This window comes from Limulus polyphemus, unplaced genomic scaffold, assembly GCF_000517525.1.
Source record: "Limulus polyphemus unplaced genomic scaffold, Limulus_polyphemus-2.1.2 Scaffold547, whole genome shotgun sequence".
Lineage (NCBI taxonomy): Eukaryota > Metazoa > Arthropoda > Merostomata > Xiphosura > Limulidae > Limulus > Limulus polyphemus.
In genome coordinates, this window is record NW_013666157.1 from 116752 (window position 1) to 143033 (window position 26282).

Consider the following 26282-nt stretch of genomic DNA (forward strand, 5'->3'; position numbering starts at 1 on the left):
AAATTTTAGGAGAGATGATTGTTGTAACTTTAACCTACACTTTTAACCAATCATAATTTCATTAACATCACATTCTAATTCTGACTTTATTTGTTAAAGGTCAAGTTCTGAACCCTTTTGCCTATCTTGTTCCCACACAGCCTTTATGTGATTTTTAGACTTGTTCTCAGATCCAAATGCTACTGCTTAGTATGGAGAGTGAAAATGCTGTAAATTATTTGTTTGGGCACTTTTCAGACATCTCTGATTACTCCATGGAGCCTAAGACTCCAGGAGCTCAGCTGATGTTCAGCCAAGTAGAATGAGGTCCAATGAAATAAGACGTGTTGCTTGCCATCTTGACAGGCATGCAGATAGTGAACAGGTTAGCTGTGAAGTCTCCAGGGAACCAAAGCTGAAAGACCACCAAGAATCACCAGTGATAACAGCAATATCCAGAAAATGAGTTGTCAACCACCAACTCCACTCCAATACACTCCAGTCTACCAACAGCCTACTCCAACCCCGTCAAATTGGAGGTGGTTGATTCTTCAGAGACTCATCCCCAGATACTAAAGTGTCCCATAGGCAGGTGCCAAGTGGGAAAAACTTCACCAGTGAACAATGTGCATACATCTGCAACTAGAGCACTATACTTGTAAAAATCTTATTATTCTACCTATCTAATTACTCAAAAACAACAGGTTTTAGTACCTTCTACACCATTGTTACTCTTGAAGATATGTCTTTCAAAATTTTCAAATCTTTTTGCAATTTTGTTAAATTAATGCTTTGTGTTAGTAAATACACATTTCTATAATAATGTTAGTTTTCTAAAATCATTGCTTCATAATCAATTTTTCACAAACTACAATTTTTTAAATTGGGATTATGGTGTAACTGCTAAGAGCAAGAGTATCCAATTTATGAAACTATGCATTCTAATCAAGAATGTAAAACGAACAGCATATTTACCTAGCTTTACTTATTATGACTTGAATTTTAATGATTATCTGTCCAACATACTTACTGATGGATTGTAGTGCTGTTTCTGCTAAAATACTCATTTTCTGTTGTTTACATTAAGAAGACACATGAAACTGACATGGCATGGGATACAAACACATGTCAATGATCTATCAGGATCAAATGAAAATGTACAACCATTTCTTTTATGTCTTGCACAACATACAGAATCAACATAATTCCTCACCAGATATGTGGTACAAATGAAACATTTATTTTAAATAAAATATTTTACACACCTATTAATATAGAACTTAAATGATACAAACAACTACAAGAATCAATTGCTCTACCAACAAATGGGTTATAATACTTGTCTTTGGCAAAACTTAAAATTTACTGAAATCAGGATTATATACCACTAAGTGTAAAGTGTGTGTATTTTTGCACTTCTAAGAAGTAAGGACATTTAAATTGGTAAATAACGAGCATACTGCCAATTCAAAGTGTTTCTGGTTTGCTTTCTTACTTGCGTAAGTAGAATTTTTACTTTGTACTAATTATTTTTTAGATTATGAAATCCTGATTAAGTTATAAAAAATGACTATTCAATAATGTAGCTATGAAAAGCCACGATGCAGGTGTCTTTTTCATAACTATTTTTGAATAGTGTTGCAACTTGAATACCATACACAAAGTAGTGAAGATGATCCTCTGTGCCAAGTACCTTAATAAGTTAAAGACTGTTTGTAGACTAACTGATCTTAACAGATAATGATTTATGGTTTCATGACCCAATTAACATTATTTCAGCTTTCTGAAGAAGTTGTCCCCAGTGTAATGCAGCTTCAGGGAAAATAAAAACATAAGAAAAGTGTGTCACTACAATGTATGGACCTAATGTACATATATCAACTAATACTTCAACACTGGGTTAGGTGAGACCTTTACCAAATATCATGCTTGCCACAAACACACAAATATTTTTATAAGAGCAGTAAAGTTTGTGAAATAATATTTTAGGAAAGAATAAGAAAATTCAAACTTGCTAGTTCACTACCAGATTATCAAAAGGAAACATATGCCACTAACAAATCTAGTTAGTGACCAAGATAATTAAACTCAATCTTGGTGTGATTTCAATAACTAAAGAAATGCTGTGATTTTGAAAATACGAAATATTCATATGAAAGAAAAGTTAAATTGGAATATTTATTATAATAAAAGGTACATAAACTGCTTTATTTTACTGTGAATTGAGCATATTTCTAACTTACACAATACATTCCAGAAATTCAGCCCAATTCATTCTGATAGTTTAAAAACAATTTATGTGATATACAAAGGCTCTACGATCAAATCGATCTACCGACAAAACTCGGGTATGTGGCAGTCAACACGCCGTCTTTTTCTAGCCTGCATCTGGCTGAAAAACTCCCTGATATCCTCTTCCCTTACAACCTGCAAATTTACAATGTGCAGTTTTAACTGTACAACTGATGAAAATTTAAAGTTATGCTTTTCTGTAACACTGAAAGCAATTTCTAAGTATGAATCTCATACAAAACTCATATTTAATTTCAGTTAGTTTGAATTCATATGAAAACTTATTGTTAAAAATCAGAAAAACATCACTTACTCTTCTACTGCATACATTTCTGACATAAGACTAATTAATACAAGAACAGAAATATTTTGGAATATTTATCTGTAGAAACCTGTAGAAAAGCAATGTACCCACAAACTGTGTGAAATATATTTTTATCAAGTATTTCTTTACTGAAACAAAGACAACACAATGCCGAGATATTTAAGATTATACAAATGTAAGTTATCATTCCACTAACCTTTTTGGAATCAGCAAATTTTTTGAGGTAATCTTTCAACTCACTCTTCATGGTGTTATATTCTAAAAAAGAAGCAATATTTTCACCATACAGAAACATCAACAGTAAAACTATAACACAGTAAATAACCTTATAGTCATAGCTCCTAAATCATTTTAATGAATACAGTTCAATGTTAAATTTGGAAATCTTCATTACACTAAAATGAAGTTATGTTGGTTATTGAAGACTTCTGATTTGATGAGAAAATGTGCAAGTCTGGTAAACCAGATGTTGACTCACATGATCTACAAGATATATTTCACTAACAACAAACACATTGGTAGAGAAAATCATCAAACTGCTGAACCATCTCATCAAGGCCTTAACTCTTTTTTTTGGTCTGGTAGAATGACACCATTAACACATTTGTTTTGTTCTCATACTTCAAATACTTAACTCAATTGGCATAAACTTGGTGTGTATGCGTGTGTGTGTGTGTGTTTTGTTATATCAAAGCTACATCAGGCTATCTGCTCTGTCCACCGAGGGGAATCAAACCCCTGATTTTAGCATTGTAACTCCAAAGACTTACTGATGTCCCACTGAGGGACATGAATTTGGTACTCACTTTGTACGTAATATCTAGTTTATGTTTGAAAAATAATATAATTTGACATTAGTATTTGTACATATTATGTTGTGAATTTCTGAAAATCTTGTCTGAAAAGTTTTTAAAAAATAATAGAAGTCTTACTTTTTGTCTAAGAGTTTCTGTTTTTCTTATTGTGTGCCTAAAATATTATATACGTATCCAACAGAACTGTTTTACCAATAAAACTATAATTTTTGTGTCAGTGTTTTTCTAGTAACAGCATAATTTTTTCATCTAGTTATATAACCCTCTGCACATAGGTAGGGCTCAGAGGGCATGTCATCATGTTTGTAGACTTATACTCAAAATTTTATTTAACTATCATTTTATAAATGTATGTTAATAATTTTGGCATCAAATTATAGATTATAATTCAAATTTTAGTGTTATGCATTAGTTGATTTCTTAAGTTGAAAATAAATATTAAATAAAAGAGGCTAAATATCGATTTTTGTGTGTGTCATGTAGTACGTAGTCTTCTGGGTTCAGTCAGATTACATTTTATGATACCCACAATACACTGTCTATAGTTTCTTATGAATGAAAAACTCAAATTTCCAATATTGGCAAGCTAGAATATAAAATAAGAACCACCCACCATTTCTATTTGATGAGATATCTCAATATTTAACAAATCCACCATACTGGCTCCACCCACCACTTCATCATTTGAGAAGCCTTATCTACTCATTCTTTTGTATACCAATAACTTTATAACCAATCGAAAGCTGTATATTTCTTCTACATATTTCTGTATTACGATCAAGGCTATTTACTGAACAGAAATTTTAGACCAAATACAATGTAGTTAGGAAACCTGGTAAATTACAGTGGATTTTTAGAGTATCCATACAGTAATGTATAATATTTTGGTATTCCAAAATGCTTATATAAAGTCTACAAAAATTATATTTTTCCATCTCCTCATGTAAATTTGGACGAAGCATACGATGAGGGTTAGCAAGTACAACTCACAAGTACAAACAAGTACTTCATAGCATTGTAAGTAGTAGAGATCGTTTTCCAAATATTTTTATTTACTGTTCTACGTTTTAAGAAAATTAACTGACATTTAAGTATTTATTTCAAAATAATAATATATACATATGTAATGTATGATAACAAAAATATTACTGTATTTTACAAAATACTTGTGCACTAGTGCTAAGAGTAAGAGACTTCTACTTTTTTATTATGGACGAGTATAATTCCTTATTGAACTTGTGTTATTTTTCTACTCATTTACATTGAGGTAAAATAAAAACAAATTACACAAGACTTGGCAATTCAGGAAAAGTACGTAATTTGAGAAAGATGGAATGGCTTATAAAAGTCAAGGAAATACATTTATCACTGATAAATTGATCTTAACACAATACAAGTGTATAGATTAAGGAAAATTTGTATAAAAATGTTTCAGTAAAAAACCAATATTAAAAATAAGAACCAAATGGAGAAGTTTTAGAACATATTACTGTACATTCAAACAAAAAGTAGTCATTGAATAATTTGTTTCTAAAATAATAAGCAAGAAGGCTAAGCCAAAAATACTAGCACAACCAAAATGGGCTGTACTTAAATTACTGGAAACTATGCATTTATTGGTTATTGTGTAGGCATGGTAATATGAGAAACGAATGTTCATAAGCACTTACACACCTTTACCAACACTAAATCATGACCACCCAGGAGGTTAACTAATATCCAACTACTTAACAAGTTTATTGGATCGGATACAACTTTGTACAGAGCCACCATTCTACTGTAAAGAAGCTGATAAATTCCACCCTACCATGTTCTTGGAGCTGGGACTCAAATAGACTCTGTAGGAAACGTCCACTTATTGGATCAGCATGGACTTTCTACAAAGTCATAACATAAAGATTTTATAATATTTTAGACAATTGTCACTGAAACCATTATCCTGTCAATGTGTTGATAAATCATAACCTACTGTGTTTTCAAAGCAGGAAAAGTTTTGGGAATTGCACCTCATGAGCTTATTTGGTATTGACGGTGTCAAACTAAGTAAGGAGCGGCAATTCATTACTTTATGTTCGGCAGGTTTCCACTACAGCTGCTAACCATAGAATAAACATAGGAAAACTCTCAGGAATTTTACTTTGGAACTTAGTGATTCACACTGAAAAAGACAGTACAATATTCATTTTGTTTCATCTAGCTTCTATCATTAAAATTGCTACAGAAAATAAGTGTGATAAGTATAAGCTCTGACCACAAGTTCTTTGAGACTTTGTGATCAATACTATACACTTCATTTTACACTTTGCAACCTTTATTTTTGTCATACTTTGGTTACTTGTCTTACAACCTGGAAAATCAAGTATAATGTTACAGTAGAAAAAATGACAGATAAGTGTTTGATATTTAATTATGAGTTTTTATATTTTTTATTTCTTTTCTTTATGTATTATTATAAAAGTAACTAAAATGTAAAAAAATAGAAAGTTGTTGGGCAAGATAAGGAAAAAAATCTTCATGGGATATACTAGCAAGCAGCTTGTGCATAATGCTACTCGATACGGTAACATGTACCATGTAATTTTCAAATTGTGTCAGGGTATTTCTAGTCAAACACATTCAAAATTTAATAAAACAAAAATTAATAAATATAAATAGATGTATACTTTTACGACAATTAAACTATTTAGAATAAACATTTGTGGTTTCCTATTACAAAATGCAGTCATTCCAGAACAAAAGAAAGGGTAATTTAAATTTATTTCCTAATTTTTATGATGGTTACAGGATTGGTCAAATCTGCTAACACCAGATAGAGTTAGGGTACAGAAAATTGAAACATATTTAGGAGGTTTTAGAGATTACACAAATGAAATATGAGATGAAGAGAAGTATTTTCAATCTTAACAAGAAAATCACTTTGCACTCGAACTAGTAAAACAAAAAAGACTCGATATATTCAAAGACAAATCTTTTCTTAGTTTATTAAAATACTCCACTAAAAATTTGATTTTTTTTATATGTAAAAGACCAGTAATGTTTACTGGAAGTCTGCCAAATTTTGTGAAGATGCACATACTATATTAAAAGTTACTAGTATCAAAACTAGAACAATTTTAAATGATAAAAAGTGGTAATGTGGTCGGTCCATTTGATCAAACCCATGTGGAAACAGATAAGCTCTTACATACAGTGAAAGTAATTACTGTAAAATGTGAAGGAAAGATAAAACAGTGGATTTTTTTAATGTTATTGATCAGAAAGTTTCCTTTTATACATCCAACAAGTACTAACTTATATCATTTTCTTTATATTTGTTATTTGTCATGACTAGTGAAACAGTTATATAGCTACAAAACTAGTAAGAAACGGAGATGAACAGTAAAAGCAATGACTGGTAGACACAACTTGCAGTTGGACGATATGCTGATATTGATATAGGCAATACTTTTCCAATAACTAAGGAGCTTTTATGCTTGTATGTGTTGTTTCAGTAACAATAAGATTACTAGTACACACATTCAAAAAAGGTTTTACACCATCTGAATAGTTTACCATCTCAGAAATCTTAGCCTACTGTACTCATTAAGTCCAGGTGTAGAATTTATACTTTTGTTTTCCCTTCCGAAAAGATAAATATATACAGTTGGCAGAACATGGAAACGCGCTATGTCGACAGCCATCTTTAATTATCAGAGTCGCAATTTAAAATGTGAAATAATCTCATGATCGATTTTTAAGCTTGGTTTCATTTCAAAGTAAATACAAGTAATTTTATCAGATTTATATGTTACTCTTGAGTCAAAATAGACCAAAACCTATTTTGTGCAAGGGAATTCAATTTTCTTACTTGATTTCCTGAAATCATGTTTTTCAAAGGAAAATCATTGAAATGTGAGAGGATGGGAACAATAAAAAATACTTTCCCACAAGGGAAATAAACTTTTTTGGAACATTTCACCCATTGTAGCCCTAAAATATCCTTATCTGATGTCTTCTTATTGAAGAATATTCTTATAGATTTTAATCCTTTCACCCTGGTATCCTTTACTGCACATGACACAAGGTTTTAGTGTCTTACATTTAAAATTTTATTAAACTTCTTTTGTTTATGTTATACCAATTAGTATAGTATAAAATCTTAGCTAATAACCCATATTTTAATAGTATTAAAGTTATAAGTCCTTAGTTTTATAAGGCAATATTTTGAAAAAATCCTGAATTTCCCCTAGTGCGACACACGTGACACATTTACTCTATGTACCTTCTCTATTTTATCCACCACCCCTTCTAAAAGTATGAAATTAAATGAATTACTTGCTATAAAATGTCAGACAAACAATTTTTATGGCCTTCAATTTTGTTTGGTTACAGAGCTATCAAATAGAAAATCAGACCCCTCCTGCCTCACCCACCTGTCACATCCTCTTTCAGGATATTGTTAATAATTCTCTCTCTCTTACATTTAATTATAATTATCTATAACCAACAGAAAGTCAAGATTTTCATCTATAAAATGACGTATTGTATAACTTTGTGTTCTGAACAGATAATCATCAGTTTCACATGTAGTACAGGCTTGTTCCCACAGAAAATGTAATGACTAGCTTGGATGAATTTGTAATGGCTCTTGTTGTATAGTTACAAAGCCAGAAAAATTCTGAGAATTATGGAACATTGTCTACTTTTTGCATGTTATTAGTCTGTGTTCTTTGGTGCATTACTTAATTAAGTAAAAATTATTTAATGCACTACTACCAATATTATAAAAAAGTAAGGTAAAGTGTCATTAGTAGTCGAGAGACAAAAAAAAAACAAACTACTACTACTACTCAGGTGAGTACTTTATTTCTTGTTTTTTTATACTTATTCTTTATTTATTATTATAAAAGTAACTAATATGTAAAATTAGAGATATCTTTAGGTTAGATTAGGTATACTAAACAATAATAATAATATAATAAAAATGTTTCATGAGGCACACACTTGACCAGCTTGGAGTAATGTAATTTGATAGCGTAACATGACCTCCATGTTCCACCAAGTGATTTACAACTTATAATGGCATGAATAGTAATTGGACATGGTTCAAAAAGCAATAAAACAATAAAATTTAATTATAAATAGATGTATACTGTTACAGGTTTAAAGCTACTTAGGATAAACAAATTTAGTTTCATGCTACATTTGAAGTCATTTTAGAAACAAAAAGAGGGTAATCTAGATTTATTTCAATATTTTTTTTGGTGGTTACAAGGTCAGTCAAATTGACCAACCTTGTACAGAGTTAAGGTAGAGAAAATAACAGATAAAATATAAAGGTTTACTGAAAAAAAACCTTTGAAGTGTATTTAGGAGGTTTTAGAGATTACACAAATGAAATTTGAAATTTTTGAGATGAAGTATTTTTAATCTTAATATGAAAATCACCTTGCACATGGACTATTCAAAACAAATACTCGATATATTCAGGGACGAATCTTTTTTTTAGTTTATTAAAAATACTTCACTAAAAAAATATGATTTTTTGTATGTGAAAGGCTTATAATGTTTACTAAAAGACTGCCAAATTTCATGAAGATATACACACTATATCAAAAGTTGGTAGTATCAAATCTATAAAGACTTTATCCGAGTACAAAAAGGTCACACACTCAGTCAAATCCACCAAGCCAGTGTTGAAAGAGTTAAACAGATGTAACACAAAAAGATGGTCATGAACAAAAACATAGTCAAAAGAAACTATAAAAAATTCCTTGCTCCTGAGCTTCTTAAACTTTGTATATTACAATCCTCTGTTGTCAACTATGACATCTTCTGCTAGTCACTTTCTTAGAAACCATAAATTACTGCTTACCACACTTTATTTATTTTACATAGACATAAAATTTTTAGCCATTTGTTCTATCTGGTTTAAAGGCTAAGAGTTATTAGTTATTGCCAAAATTACTTGATGTGACATCACAAAGGTCAGTAGACTATATATATATATAGGGATGGCCAAGGTACTCAATAGGTATAACACAAATATGCACTCTAGAAAAGTCAACAGTGACAGAGAGTTTTACTTTAAAAGATTATTGCCACTCACTTTTATTTGTTTCTCTACCCAACAAGCCCAAAAACAAGGCAAGAAACCATTGCTAAGATACCAAACCAGAGTGTGACCAACCCAACAAATTGTGCATCTTTCTTCTTTTTGTTTCATTCGAGATACCTTTACAACTACTTTATCACTAATATCAGTTTAAACGTAAATTGACTCTGTGTTTCTGGGCAGTGCACGATGTCATCACCGTATCATCCCTATATTCTTATGTGCATTTTTTTTTGGCATTGCCAGCCCTACATTATTTTACATATATAAAATGTTTTTTATTACTTGTAGGGCTATAGCACTAACATCATTAGCATAAAAGTAGTTATGTGACAAAGAAAATATGGAAAAATCTATTTCTACAGAATGACAATTTCTGGGTGAATATAAATGTATACTTTGAAATGGTCAGAAAAATTATAAAAAAAATGGTAAGTGCATCGGAGCTACTTGAAAATCAATCTTCAAATATTTTTTTATTTTTTCTTTGTAAATTATACTAGATAAATTTTGCAAAGTTACAAAATGTTGATTTGTAAATATTTTTGAGTGAACAAATTGTTGAAATAGAGTTAGATTTACTACTTACACTTAAATTTTTAAGTTTGATATTAAGTGTGCATTCAACACTGGAGAGCAACTCACCAGTCATAATAGTTGCAAATACACTGTAAAAAAAAAAATCATACTGTTTACCATATATGGCCTCAACTTGACGAACTCTGTCCATATTTTGTAAAACTGACAAGCCCTTGTCATACTGAGACTCTCTGTCATTGCAAGACCTTCCATGTTCTTCATAGAAATGGACCGTGTCTTCTTCATCCAAAAGGAATAGGCATTTGTTTTTGAAGTACAGCTTCTATACACACACACAAACACAAAACATTTATATATATTAAATTATTCCATTACAAACAATAAAATGTCTTGAACCAACTTTTTTCTTAAAAAATTCTTCAAACAGAAATTTATATTAAATAGTTTGATGTCCATTTCTACCAATTTCATGAGCCTGTTTTGTTTTTTAAATCACTGAGATCTATTTCCTTTGTAATATCACATATTTTTCATAGCTCTTAAATGTTTTGTTTTAGTAATTCTTATCAAAACAGAAATATTCTATTTTATTTCTTCATTTATTTAGCTTGCTTTACAATTAGTGTGTTGAACTTGCTATGACGAAGAAAGATTACTAAACATTGAACACAAGAACAACTCATCATAGCAAAAAGTCATATGGCTTTTCCTAAAACAATGCATATAAGCTCATTCAATTTAAAATATGGTACTACCAAAAACACTAAAAATATCAAGTAGGCTCAAAGGAGTTAGAAAATGATTCATGAGTGTAAACTAGTTCTCACTTTCTGTATTGTTAGATATTTTGCACTGAAGCTTGTTTTCCAAGCAGCATATGATTGTTAGATTAAGTAATATACCCATGTAAGAGAAAATGAAAACTAATCAGCTTAAGTTACAAAATATTTATATAAAAATAAATTGAGAAGAAGGTAAAAATTCGAATACAATATGAAGTATGAAGATGCAGAGAAGACACGAATGAGGTTATCTTTCAAGATTCATTCACTCCCTTTAAGGAAAAGATCTGACTTGAATATCTTTGAAAGAACTTCTTGTATCTGTAATTTCAAAAATAAATTATCTTACAGATTTCATATTTTCAGCACTAAATTTTCTAATGATATTTCTCCCTTTTGAAGAGTTTGAAGACTATATTATCAACAAGTCACAAAATATGAATGACAACACTGCATGCAAAATCTGTTTTTACCTTATAACTTCAGTTTCAAAGTCTCTTTTATAAATATAGGCAAATGGTAATTTAAAATAATTGTCATCAGTTAACTAACTAGTGTAGCAGGAGTCAAAAAACCATCTTTTGTTAACCCTATCGTGACAAGTATTCTTTACTGCACATGATACAAGGTTTTAGTGTCTTACATTCAAAACTTTATTATACTACGTCTTGTTTATGTATACCAATTAGACTAGCATAAAATCTTAGCTAATAATCTATATTTTAACAATATATAAGGTATAAATTCTTAATTTTATAAGGCAATATTTTAAAAAATCCTGAATTTCTCCTAGTGTGACATACGTGACACATTTTCTCTAGGTATCTTCTTTTCTCTATCTACCATCAAAAATTACAAAATGTAAATTACTCACTATAAATTTGTCATTGCTCAGACAAACCATAATTTTTATAGCCTTCAATTTTGTTTGGTTAAAGAGCTATCAAATAGAAAATTAGACCCCTATTGCCACACCCACCTGTCAAATCCTCTCTTTCAGGATTTGTTAATAGTTCTCTTTTACGTTTACTTATATATTACCTATAACCAATAGAAAGCCAAGGTTTTCATCTATGAAATGATGTATTTTATAACATTGTGTTTTGAACAGAATATCGACAATTTCACTCAGAGTACAAGTTTCGTTCCTGTGGGAATGTTAATGACTAGCTTGGATAAATTTGTAACGGCTCTTGTCGCATAGTTAGAAAGCCAGAAAAATTTTGAGAGCTCGGAAAAATTGTCTGCTTTTTACATGTTATTATTCTATGTTCTTTGGTGCATTATTTAATTAAATAAAAATGATTTAGTGAAAGACTGTGAAATTTTGTGAAGATATACACACTATATTGAGAGTCAGAAGTATTAAATCTATAAAGACTTTAAAGGAGTAAAAAGAGGTCACATGGTTGATCAAATTGACATGTTGAGAGAGTTAAACAGAGTATTTTTATGACACTAGGTATTCCCCTCATTATGTGCTCAAAGAAAATGCTGGCAACAACTTTAACGCTATGTGCACAGGTGAAGGTAAAAATTCATGTGCCAAAACTTTTCACAGAATGCTATTTAAACATGCTATTATGCATTTGATGTCAGAATTATAAACTACTGATTTAGCAAAGGTTCTTTGTAGAAAAGAGTAGATACTAGATCTAACATACAGGGAGACTTAAAAAAATCTGTAAATATGAAACGTGTACAGACCAATGTTGGCAACTCACAGACATACCTTAATTACAAACACCCCTGTAAGATATCTGATTTTTTTGTGCACAACAGACTTACATTTTACAAAAAGCTTGCCACATTTTGTGAAGATACACATAGTAAGATCAGAATTATAGTCAATATTTTTTCCAAAATAGAAGGTTGGTCCACTGAATAAATTCTGTGAACATTCAATTATGGTAGAAACACCTTGTGGTCTAATACTATCAAATTTTATATGTTATTAAGTTATTGTGAAATTTTTACATTCATTTTTAAAACTGTCTTGTTCATTTAGAATGACGAAATGGATGGAAACTGCCTGTTGTAGAAACATGAGTGTATAGGATGACTTTTTGAAAGCCTTCTGCCTTTCGTCTTCAGGTGTGCAAGGTGTAGTCAGTCTCTATAGTATTCTGGTGGATTGTGGAGAGTGCGTCATGATTGGTTGGTTTATCCATGTTTCAGATTGGTGAAGAGAGTTCCTGTAGATTCATCAAATGGTAACCACAGGTTACTCACCTCTAATCCAGAATCTCTGTTTTAACTGTGTTAATGTAAAATGATTCTTTAGTTTTTCTTGTCTTCCAAAATTTGTCTGCATTGCAGAACACACAATGTCAACTGGACACAAAATAAAATGAGAAAAAACTAGAATCATCAGCACAGACAAAAAGAGCAGTTACAAATTCATCCTAGCTAGTCTTTGTGTTTCAGTGGGAATGAAGCTTATACTGAAAGAGAAATTAACATTTTTCTATACATAAAACAATGTTATATAATATGTCATTTGGTAGATGAAAATCTTGGCTTTCTATTGTTTAAAAATAATATAATATTAAATGTAAGAGAGAACTATAGACAAATCCTGAAACAGAGGATGTGACAGGTGAGTGCAACAAGAGGGGCATGATTTTCTATTTGATGGCTCTGTAACGAAACAAAATTGAAGGTTATAAATATTATGGTTTGTGTGAGCAATGAAGATTTTATAGTGAGTAATTTACATTTAATTTAGTACTTATTGGAAAGATGGTGGATAAAATAGATCCAATATGGATCCACTAACAGAACCCAAAATGAAGTGGTCTGAATGATGGAAAGGTTCTGGTGAATCCGACAAATGGGAGAGTAGGCATACAATTAACCCAAGCTGTTTTCTGAGGACAAACTGGGTATGAAAAACAGTCAGCCTGTCATCCATATAATGGTGAATACAAAGGCCCTATCATTGAAGAAGATGGGCAACTGCCAAGACCACCAAAAAAAAACGTATGGAGCTGAGGCAGGTCCAAACAGAAGAGTCTGGAACTAAAACATACACCCCGATGGACAAAGTGAAGGTAATGTCGAGATGCAAAAGAGATTGGAATGTGTATGCCTCAGACACATCAACCTTTGTCATCCATAGACCAGGAGTGAGAACCAAATAAAGGGTGAGATAAGACTCCATGGGGAAATATGAGAGGACCAAGAAGTGGTTCAGAGCTGAGAGAGATTGAAATTGGGTGCCAGTCCACTTTCTTCTTGGGGACAACAAACAGACAGGAATAAAAACATGGATGAGAAGGATCTCCCCATTCAATAGCACCCTTGTGAAGTAATTCCTAAACCGCATCCAAAATATGCTGGCAGGCAACAAGATCCTGAGAAGGAGAAAAGGGGATGAGGAAACAATGGAGGAAAATGAGGACCAGACTCTCTGAAACCACCTTCGGAACCCAAGGGTCCATGGCAAAGTCTTTCCAAATGTAGGAAAATCTGAGGAGTCTGACCCCCACAGTACTCGAATCCACAACATGGTCACCAAGACCACTGGTAGTCCTGAAGAAGGTGCTCCAAGAACTGACAGAAAATCTCAGGAATACGAGAAGCTGGAATCAGCAAGGCAATGGAAGGAGGAGGGTGAGACACCGAAACAGGTACAGGAAGGGTGTGGGATAGACAAGAAGCCAAGGAAGAAAGGCAGGTATGCAATCGGCTGAATCAACTCTGGACTCCATAGAGTTGGATGTCCCCTAAAACCTCCTGGCAGAGAAATGGTGCAATACACAAATCACAAAAAGAGGAGGGAGGCAAACATATCCAAGAAAAAATGGCATTCTGACCCAAAAGATCCCAACAACAAATCAAACACATTTGCAAAGCAAATGTGGTAGAGGAAAAACGTGCTGATGAGTCTCCACCAAAAACTCCCTGAGGGAGTGATGAATAGCTTCAGATAACAGGTGTAGGGAGGACAAGAAACAGAAAAGGGCAGACAGGGTGAGACAAATACAATATAACTGGGGCTGGGAAAGGAAACCAAAGCATAGGAAGTAGGGCGAAACAGACTGTCCAAATCCTCATCATCACATTCAGGCAAACCTTTGCATGGTATGTGAAGACATCATCAGGTGACTCAGAAGACTGCATAAAAGTAGCTAACTCCCTACAAACCAAAGCCTTAACTTCCTCAGTATATAAAGCTTTCTCAGATATCATTGAAGTTCTAATTGTATGGTTAAAGAAAAAAATATTCATGACCTAATATCAACAGTAAACTTGATCATTTAATAAAATGTTAAGTCTGAAGACATGAATAAAAAAAACACGTCCTACAACAGTGAGACTGCCAATCGAGAAGTGATTACAGACTGTACAAAAGAGAGCATTCATGACAATGGGAGTTGAGTCGCACTCCTATTGGTGGACGGTTGCTGCATGATGGATACATGAGAGTAGGTGGGAGTATCAAGGCTAGTGCAAAGCAAACATGAATGCATATAGAGGATAATGTAAGTTGAGAAAAGCTATTTGTGAGAAGAGGTAAGATATCATATTGGAATTTATATTTCTGTCCCCTAGTCTTACCATTGTTACCATTAAATATGAAAAAAAGGTGAAGCATCAACACCATCAATTCCCTTAACAATCTTATTAAACACCTCAATAATATCCCAATAATATCTCTTTTTTTCAAAGAGAAAACAAGTTCAGAAATTTTAACCCATCCTCATATGACAACCTTTTCATCCCAGATATCATATCAATAGCCCTCCTCTGAATCGTTTCCAACAATTTGTCATTTCTAAGGTAAGGAGCCCAAAACTGATGACAGTATTCCAAATATGGACTAACCAATGACCTGTATAATAATGACATTACAACCAATTTAGACTTGTATTCAATATTTCTGTAAATACAATCTTAAACCCTTTTGCCTTGTAATAGCAACAACCCATTGCATGGATGGCTCCACAGACTGAAGAACCCACACACCAAGTTTCTTTTCTTCCATAACACTGTTAAGGTTATTTACATCAAACTTGTACTTATAAATCAAATTGTGAAATCCCACATGCATTACCTTGCATTTATTATAATTGAAAGCCATCTGCCACTTATCTGCCTAACTCAACAAATAATTTAAATCCTTTTGCAAAGCAGCAGCATCCTCCTCACAGCCAGCAATACCCAAAAGTTTAATGTCATCAGCAAATTTAAAAACTGTATTCACCATACCTTCATCTATATAACTGATGACAATAAAAAAAAGCAATGGTCCTAAAACAGAGCCCCTGTAATTCCTGTTTTATACAACGTTGAAAATCAATATACCGACTTCAAATATAAAATATTAAAGGTTAACTTTTTTAATACTAGGTTAATGATGTAAATTACATCACAACAACCATATATTGTACGATAGCAATAGACCTAGAAAACAAAGAAAATAACCAATGAAAAATTAAACAGAAATATATGAATGCTATAAAACTAAGATCAGATCTTAGATATACAAGTGCACAAAACTAAATTGACACCAAGCAAACAAATCCAGTTTGATTGAACTCCATTTAAAACAACCATTGCTTTTTTTTCACCTATCCAGGGTTTTATTCAATGAGCCAACTTATCTCCCACATCTATAGAGATAGCTTTTTTAATAAGCTTTCAGGTGGCACCTTGTCAAATGCTTTGTGAAAATCAAGTACACCAAACCCACACATGTACCATCACCTACATATACAGAAACCTTTTCAAAAAATGTCAAAGATTAGTAAGGCAAGATTTTCCCCTAGTGAATCCATGCTGACTTTACAACATTATTTTAAACTCTGTTAAATGATTTTGCAAAGAATCTTTCATCAGATTTCAAACATTTTTCTCAAAACTGATGGAGGACTAATAGGCCTATAATTACTAAGACAATTTTTATCTCCTCCCTTGAAAAGAAGAGTAACATTAGCAAACTTCCAATCTTCTGGCACCTGCTTGTTATTCCAGGACTTTTTTTTTTGAATGCTCTAATATTGAAACGACACAAAGCAATGCAACATAACATGAACCCACTGTATTCTATTCCTTTTAAACAACCTATAACCCTGTAGTTCAAAGAAATTCCTGTCATCAAAATTGTCTACATTTAACCAGATTTCAGTTATTTCCATTACATTAAAATCCAACTACTGACCTACAGTTATCCATTTTATTTCTTATATTTCTGGCATAAAAATAATAAGTTTAGCCTACCTTTAAAATTACCTTTGTAACTTGTTTCCACTTTTTTTTTCATTATTCTATACCTCTCCACCATCTAATCCTAGTTTAAAATTGCCCTTAGAGTTGAGTTAATAGGCCTTCCAAACAAGTCGGCCTATTTAAATGTAAACCATCTATTGAAAAAATCTCCTTATTTCCAACAAACTGATCCCACAAATCCAACCAGCTAACCTGCTATTTCTTACATAGTAACTTAAGACTAGCATTCAGCCCTAGTAACTTACTTATAATTTCATCCTTACTATTAAGTCTTAGCAGTATCACTGACAAAATTAAGTTTCTATGACATTTATCTTTGAATGCCTTTATCAATGTCCTGTACTTAACAGTTAGCTACTCTTTCCTATATAATTAGCTCCTAGGTGCACAACAAAGACTGCATCACTGTTAACATCCTTTACTAATATCACATGCTCTGTCAATTAAATCCTCTATGCCTACCTCTTAATAGCATAATCTAAGTATTTTCTTTCTATTTACACAACATACTAAAGAATCTCCTATAACAATAATCTCCTTGTATTTTTCATTCCCACCCCTATCTGCCCCTTTTGTTAGCATACAGGATCACCTACAAAAGTTGTAATATTTTCAAAACGAGACCCAAAACTCGAGTGCTTTCAAATAGTTGACTATTCTTCATCAGGAGAAGAAAGAGTAATGTTTAATGAGTGTAAAGAAGAACAATAGTCAACTATTTGAAAGCACTCGAGTTTTGGGGTCTTGTTTTGAAAATATTGCCCCTTTTGTTATCCTTCCCTCCTCAAGTTCATCATCTACACAAGCTAAAGGGTGAAATCTGTTACTTAATATAAACTATTCATTATAATTAAATCCACTGATTCTAGCCCTATTAGTACCGTTTTCAACTTCTTTAAAGTTTATTTATTTCCTCTTTAAATCTTGCTGCCACTTTCCATACATACAAAGTTCAATAAAAACTATGAAACTTCAAACCTTCACAGATGTATTAGTGCCAACACAGAAAGTGATGTCTCAGACAGCTTCTAATTGGATATTACTGAATGAAACTACTGTTACACGACTTAACATAAATCTGTAATGGTTTTTATAGCATTTTTTAAGAGTTGTATGATTCAAAAAGTCATAGAAAAACTCCTTCTACAGAAATGTGTTTACAATATACATTAAATTTTTATTTTCTTTTGGGAGGTAACTCCTTCAAAATATCAAATCTGGCTTTTTCCCTAAGGGTGTTGAACAAAAACTGAAAACTTAACTTATTCCTCTTACACTAGAGCAATCTATTCTGATTTTGACTCAAACAGTTTATATATATATATATATATAAAAATCAAAGCTCAAGTTACACACCACATTCCAAATGTTAAAATAAAATTACAATGACATTCTTAAGGCAAAAGGTGCAAGTTCTTACAGATCCTCTATTATGATAATTTTCAATTCACTTTGCATTTTTCTTAAATGTTAACAAATATAAAAAATGTGTACTAATATTTATAAATTATTTTTATATCAGTTTCTAGACAACATTAAAAAAAACATGGAAAGTTTAATTAATATTGTAAACATCATCTACTTATTACCCATAAAATGAATTTAAGATTGATTAGAAAGTCAAAACTAAATGATTTCCTTCATTAACTATATTAGTATTCAGATAAAAAGAGTAAGCACACTCTCTGTGATACCAACCATACATTCTGTACACTTGCACAATTTCTTTCTCCACCCATCAGTCCAGAATGTTGGGCCAACTGAAGGTACGTTGTATTTTGGTAGTGTGCGGAGTAAACAACAGATGATCTCGCCCTTAATTAAAATAATTTAATTTTAGAAAAGATACACCAATTAAAGACAAGCATGTTGATAATGGTTGAAACTTACAGTGAAAACTTCTTATTAATGTAATGTGTGTCTGAAGTTAAACCCTGTGTATTATCATTATAAATAGCAGAGTAGCAACATTGGAATACACTGCTACCTGCGCATTATTATGAAAGTTAAAGTGAAACATGTTTGTACAGTAAAAATAAAGAACTTCATATGTTGTTTCTAGCTGATCATGCAAAACAAATCAATCCATTAAAAAGTAATAAATATCTTTATAAGTAATTTCTACTAGATGTTGTAAAACAAACCCAATTAATTACAAGTCATAAAGGTCTATGTACATATATAGTTTCTACCTGATGTTGTAAAACAAACCCAATTAATTACAAGTCATAAAGGTCTATGTACATATATAGTTTCTACCTGATGTTGTAAAACAAATCCAAACACTGACAAGTAATAAAGACATTTATAACTAATTTCTACCTGATGTTGTAAAACAAACCCAATCAATGGCAAGTAAAGATTTTTACATGTAATTTCTACTAGATGTTGTAAAATAAAACCAATTAATTACAAGTCATAAAGGTATATATATAGTTTCTACTTGATATTTTAAAACCAATCCAACCAATGACATGTAATAAAGGACTTTATATGTAGTTTCTACCTGATATTGTTAAACCAACCCAACCACTGACAAGTAATATCTTATGTAGTTTCAACTTGATATTGTGAAACAAACTCAACTACTAACAAGTAGTAAAGATCTTTATACGTTATTGTAATTTCTACTTGATATTGTCAAACAAACCCAACTACTGACAAGAAATAAAGATATTTATATGTAGTTTCTACCTGATGTTGTAAAACAAACCCACTGACAAGTAATAAAGTATTATGTAATTTGTACCTGATGTTGTAAAACAAACCCAAACTCTGACAAATAATACATTCTTACACAGTTTCTATCTGATATTCTGAAACAAACCCAAAGAAGTAATAAAGACCTTTATATGCAGTTTTTACCCAATTTTGTGAAATAAACATAACAAGTAATAAATATCTTTATAAGTAGTTTCTACCTGATGTTGTGAAATAAACCCAGCCACTGACAAGTAATAAATATCTTTAAATGTAATTTATACCTGATGTTATAAGACAAACCCTAATACTGACAGAACCGCGATTAACTCTCTCCACACAGACTCAGTCAATTTGACTGACAATGTGACCTTTTTGTACTTGTATAGTCTTTGTAGATTTGATACAACTAACTTTTATAATTGTGTGTATATCTTCACAAAACTTGACAGTCTTTCAGTAAACACATAACAAAATATCATATTTTTTAGTGAAGTGTTTTTTTAATAAAATGAAACAAGATTTGTCCTTGAACATAGAGTATTTGTTTTGAATAGCCTGTGTGCAAAGTGATTTTCATTTTAACATTAAAAATACTTCATCTCAAAAACCTCCTAATTACATTTCAAATGTTTGTTTTCAGTAAAACTTTATATTTTATCTGGTATTTTCTTTATACAAGGTTGGTCTATTTGGCTGAAATTTGACCAAAAAAAAAAATTTAAATTACCCTTCTTTTCTTTCTAGAATGATTTCAAATTGTAACACGAAACTACATTTGTTTATCCTAAGTAGCTTTAAACTCGTGACAGTATACATCTATTTATAATCAAATTTTATTGTTTTATTGCCCTATGAACTGTGTCTAAATACTATTCACGCCATTATAAGTTGCAAATCACTTGGAGAACATGGAGGTCAGATTACTCTATCGAATTACCTTACCCTCGAGCTCTTCGCACTTGTACCTCACGAAACACTTTTATTATATTATTATAATTTATTTTACCTAATCTAACCTAAAGAGATCCCTAATTTCACATTTTAGTTACTTTTATAATAATAAATAAAGAATAAACATGAAAAGATATATATAGTACTTACCCGAGTATTCTTTTTTTCTGCTGTCGACTGTCGATCACACTTAACACTACTTTTTTTATACTAATGGTAGTAATGCACTAAATCATTTTTATTTAATCAAATAATGCACCAAAGAATATAGAATAATAACATGTAAAAATTAGACAATTTCCCTTAACTGTTATAATTTTTTTGCTATTCTAACTGTGACAAGAGCTGTTACAAATTCATCCAAACTAGTCGTTATCTTTCCCGTGGGAATGAAGCTTTTACTAACAGTGAAATTAACCATTCTCCATTCAGAAAACAATGTAATATAATACCTCATTTGATAGATGAAAACCTTGGCTTTCTATTGGTTATACATAATATAGAATTAAATATAGAGAGAACTATTAACAAATCCCGAAAGAGAGGTTGTGACAGGTGGGTGTAGCAATAGGGGTCTGATTTTCTATTTGATAGCTCTGTAACCAAATAAAATTGAAGGTTATAAATCTTATGGTTTGTCTGAGAAATGACGATTTTATAGTGAGTAATTTACATTTAATTTTGTACTTATTGGAGGGATGGTGAATAAAATGGAGAAGAGGAGATGCCTGGAGAAAATGTGTCACACTAGGGAAGTTCAAGATTTTTTAAAATATTGCCTTATAAAATTAAGTACTTAAAACTTGTATACTATTAAGATATGGATTACTAGCTAAGATTTTATGCTATACTAATTGGTATAACATAAACAAAAAGTTGATTAATAAAATTTCAAATGTAGGTCACTAAAACTTTGTGACATGCACAGTAAACGATGCCCATGATGACAGGGTTAATGTTGAGGATCTACTACGATAGATATTTACATGCAGTTTCTACCTGATATTGTAAAACAAACCCAACCATTGACACATAATAAATACCTTTAGGTGTAGTTTCTACTTAATGTGGCGAAACAAACCCACACAGTGAAAATAATAGATTTTTACATGTAGTTTCTACCTAGGTTGTGAAAAACTCCAACCACTAAAAAAGTAATAAAGATCTTTTTATGTAGATCTGCTTGATGTTGTGAAATAAATCTAACTAATAACAAGTAATAAAGACCCTTGTATGTAGTTCCTGCCTAATGTTGTAAAATAAACCCAACTGCTAACATGTAATATAGATATTTATATGTAGTTTCTACTTGATTTTATGAGACAAACCCATCCACTGACAAGTAGTAAAGATCTTTATATGTACTTTCTACCTTTTTACAAACCCAAACAAGTAACGAAGATTTTTACATGCAGGTTCTACTTGATGTTGTGAAACAAACCCAACCACTGACAAGTACTAATGACCTTTATATGTAGTTTCTACCAATGTTGTGAAACAAACCCAACCACTGAAATGCCAAAAAGATTCTTACATTTAGTTTCTATCTGATGTTGTAAAACAAACCCAACCACTGACTAGTAATAAAGATTTTTACTTGTAGTTTCTACCAATGTTGTAAAACAAACCCAACCACTGACTAGTAATAAAGTTTTTTACATGTAGTTTCTACAAGTTACTCAGTCAAGTAGAAAATTAACCACATCATTTTTTTCCAATACCATCTTAAAAACTTTGATACTAATTTTATATATGAAGACTTACAAATCAATTAAAATGTATAGTATTTTTCTATTTTATGCAAGATTGGGCCTAACTTACAATAACATACGTTTATCACAGCAACAAATTCATGTACTATTACCTGTCCAAAACCATTTACAATAATTTCATAAAATAAAGATGGATGATGAAATGAACTAAGTTTTACTAAAGATTTAATTTAACCACAGAATTATTAGTAAGGCACACATAACCCATGGTTTATTAAAAACACATCTTTCTAAACTATATATGCATCAAATGTTTGTGGATTTATGAGTTTGTTGATTACAGTATTCCTATTAACATGTCACAATAAAGCTTTTGTTTTAACAATTCATCTATTTTTATGCTCAGTTATTCAAACTGAGTATTGCAACAGTACTAATATGTAAAATCATACAATTAATCAACATGATAGAATTTGTAGACCCCCAGCACTAGTGAAAAATGGAAAAACATGTCAGTAATTTTAGGGTTAATACGTCTTCACAATAGGTCTCTTTAATCAGTTCCACAATAAATTGTAATTCTTTATGTTCTTCACGTTAACTATTGTAATATCATTGATTGTAGAATGCTCTTTTGAATCTAAGAAAATGCAACAAAAACACTGTATACCTTCTCATCTTCTTGACATTTCTGCGTATCATTTTCAACAGAAACTGCATCTTTAATTGAAGCACAATGGCTTTCTTTTGAAGTATCTATATTTTGACCAGGAGTAACTCTATTCTCCATTTTCATATGTTGGCTGTCAAATGTTTCAGACTTAATTGTGATTTCTCTGACATCATGATCTGTGAAAGCTTTTGATGTATCTTTATCACCACCTTCAACATCCACATTTTCATCTGTTTTTCCCTCTTTCAATTTTAAACCTACTAAAGATTTGAAATATAGATGTAATATCATCCAGTATTAAAACTGCAAACAATACAAAACATTATAATTTCTAGAGGCCCTGCAAATATTCTACACACTATTTAATTTTTTTTCTCAGTAGTAAATCACACTAATAATTATCCTACATAACATTTTAATTTAATTCTCTTAGTCTGAATTTAATAATGTGAATAGACATACTCAGAATTAAAACAAATCCATTCCACTAACAGTAATTGTAAAAAACGTTTATTTTGTGAAAATAATACCCAATTATTCTATTGTGTGTATATATATTTTTATTATTAAAAAAAAATCTTTCCTTGAATGTGATTGGGTAGCAATAAATAACCAATCAGACCCATTATATTTTCTCCTTTTTTAAGTATGATAATCCTCAATGAACAAGAGCCTTTAAAATAATAAGAAAACTAAAAGGAATCCCCATTTATATTAAAAAGTACTAATTTGACGGTTAAATGTAATGATCAAAATCATCTAACCCATTCAGTGCAGCTGCGACATATATGTCCCAGCCACTGCTTGTTACAGTATCATCCATGACAAAAAAAATCATCTAGTAAAGAAGTCATACAGTACAAAATGACATTGTAACCACAAGTCTATTAAAAAGCTTCATATCAATAATCAATGTTAATGTAGTAATTCTTTATTTTATTCTAACTGTCTTCGTAAACCACCTGTAAAAAACATCATTCAGTGAATTTGTACCTCTAAATAATGGGAAAAGTCAAGACTATAAAAAATATAAAATAATTATGACAAATCCAGTAAGAACTTTTATAAAAAAAAAATTAACAAAATATAGTTGAAAAAGTAGTGCAAAATTTTTTTTATGTATTATGGATTTGCTAAATGCAGTTACTATGCATTACAGATGTAACTAAAAATCAATGGTATTAACCCAAATTCTAGCGTTGTAAGTTCACAGACATACCGCTGTGCCACTAGGGACTGGGGGAGTGGATGAAGCCCTCAAATACTCCATAATTATATAGAATGTTTATTTGTAAACTTTTGAAAGTTATTTCCTAACCTTTTATGGTTTTTCTTTTTGTCATAATACCTAAATATTTGTTACAACTGATTACAGTAAATTAATAAATTAACAGAGACTGTTAAATACTTGGTATAATGATAAAACATATTATAGCAATGTTAGTAATAAAATTACAATTTCAAGTACTATCAACAGGTAGGTTTTTCAGATTATTTAATAAAAATAATGCCTAGTCCAGTCCACATAGCAATAACAAATTAGTATATTTCTTCTGTAATGTTTCTACAAGCTGCTCATTTTGACACTACTTGTAGGCCTAATTTACAAACAATGTTGCAACAGAAATTCCAAATAACTAACTTCCTTGCTTATGATCAACTAACTCAGACATGATAACTCATCCTACTAACACCCACTGATTAGCAACTTCTCATAGTATACAACTATATTATAACATTGATAACACAGCTTACAACAATATGCATTATTTAAAATTGTAGGGACATTATCAATAACAACCTGAGATGTCAGTGAATTACAAAAATATCTACTATAAAGTTGTTTATCACAGTACTAAACAATTCTAGAGTTGAGAAACTAATCTAATAATGTAATATATATTACATAATATTATCCAATTCTGGTAAAAATGTTTTATATAATTGAGAATATTACAAGATTACCTGCAACCAGGACACTGGCATTGAAATACTGCAGCATAAATTGTTGGTAATGTTCTTTCTTTTCTAAAATTTACTAAGTGATGACAGGAGCATAATAGAAGGAAAGATCACAAAAGTGAATCAAGACTATCCCTATTTGGAACACACACACACACTACATCACTTATTGACTGGTATTGGTAACAACTCAGGCAGCAAATAAGGAAAAAGGTCCAGGAAAACATCACATCTTTTTATTACTAATTTAAGCATTCTGTTGTTCATGCAACCAAATGTAGTAAGTTTTAAATTCAACTCTTTGAAGATTAAAAAGGAACATGAGATTTGTTTTCTTTCATTCTACGCAGCTTTAGTAGTAGTGTAGAAATGGTGAGAACCTCTTGCTGTGATGTTAGAACAGCAGAAAGGCAAAAAGCCCAAAATTCAATGGTATTTTTAAAAATATTGCATCATTTGAGATTGTAGCTGTAATGTCCATGCTCATGAATGTTATTTTCATTCTGACGCAATTAAACATGATTTTCCTAAAGAGATTTGAATTTGTTGTTGTAAAGCCAACTTTAGAAGCAGACAAAAGTCAGTTACACAGCTTACACGAGGAAGATGGGACCCATTTGTTCCTAAGAAAAGAAGTGAAATCGATGCAACAATATAAAGGGAATAAATATCTTTGACGGCTTCTTACTCAGAGAAGATGGGTCCCCACTTGTCCAAGTTTCTCATAGTAACAGTGATTTACATGATATTAAGTACACACGCACACACATATGACTAAAATAAAACAATGCATTTTTAATGTTCTTAAAAGTAAAGTTACAAAACTAAACTCCCAACTTAAAATATGATACACATACTAAACATAACTATATAATTTATCCTTTATGGAAACTAGACACTATGTAGAAACTATATGTGTAAAAATTTGATTTGGTTAAGCATTTTAAGTGAGAACAAGACAAACAGGAGTGCCATTCCACTTAAGGTTGAACAGTTTTTTCATGTATAATTAAAGATTCTTTTTGTGCATATACATATTAATTAATCATTAAAATATTTTATCATTGTGTGTACATCATTTAATCCTTTTAAAGGACATTTCTCATATTTCTTTACTATATATATATATATATATATATATATATATATATATATACACACACACACACACACACACTAACTTAAACGTTTAAATTTTAACGTTTTACTTTAGTTAGTTA

At 31.0% G+C, this 26282-nt stretch overlaps 1 protein-coding gene across 1 annotated transcript in view; it reads right to left on the reverse strand.

Annotated features, from left to right (window-relative positions):
* Positions 1-2132: 2132 nt before the first annotated feature.
* Positions 2133-26282, reverse strand: part of LOC106459014 (putative E3 ubiquitin-protein ligase UBR7) — a 61780-nt gene continuing 37630 nt past the window's right edge. The window contains exons 6-10 of the mRNA XM_022385394.1: positions 23098-23360; positions 18760-18876; positions 10202-10367; positions 2793-2854; positions 2133-2406 (exon numbers count right to left, since the gene is read on the reverse strand). Of these exons, the coding sequence (XP_022241102.1) occupies positions 2311-2406; positions 2793-2854; positions 10202-10367; positions 18760-18876; positions 23098-23360 (704 nt within the window). The 3' untranslated portion in view covers positions 2133-2310. The remainder of the gene's footprint in view (positions 2407-2792; positions 2855-10201; positions 10368-18759; positions 18877-23097; positions 23361-26282) is intronic.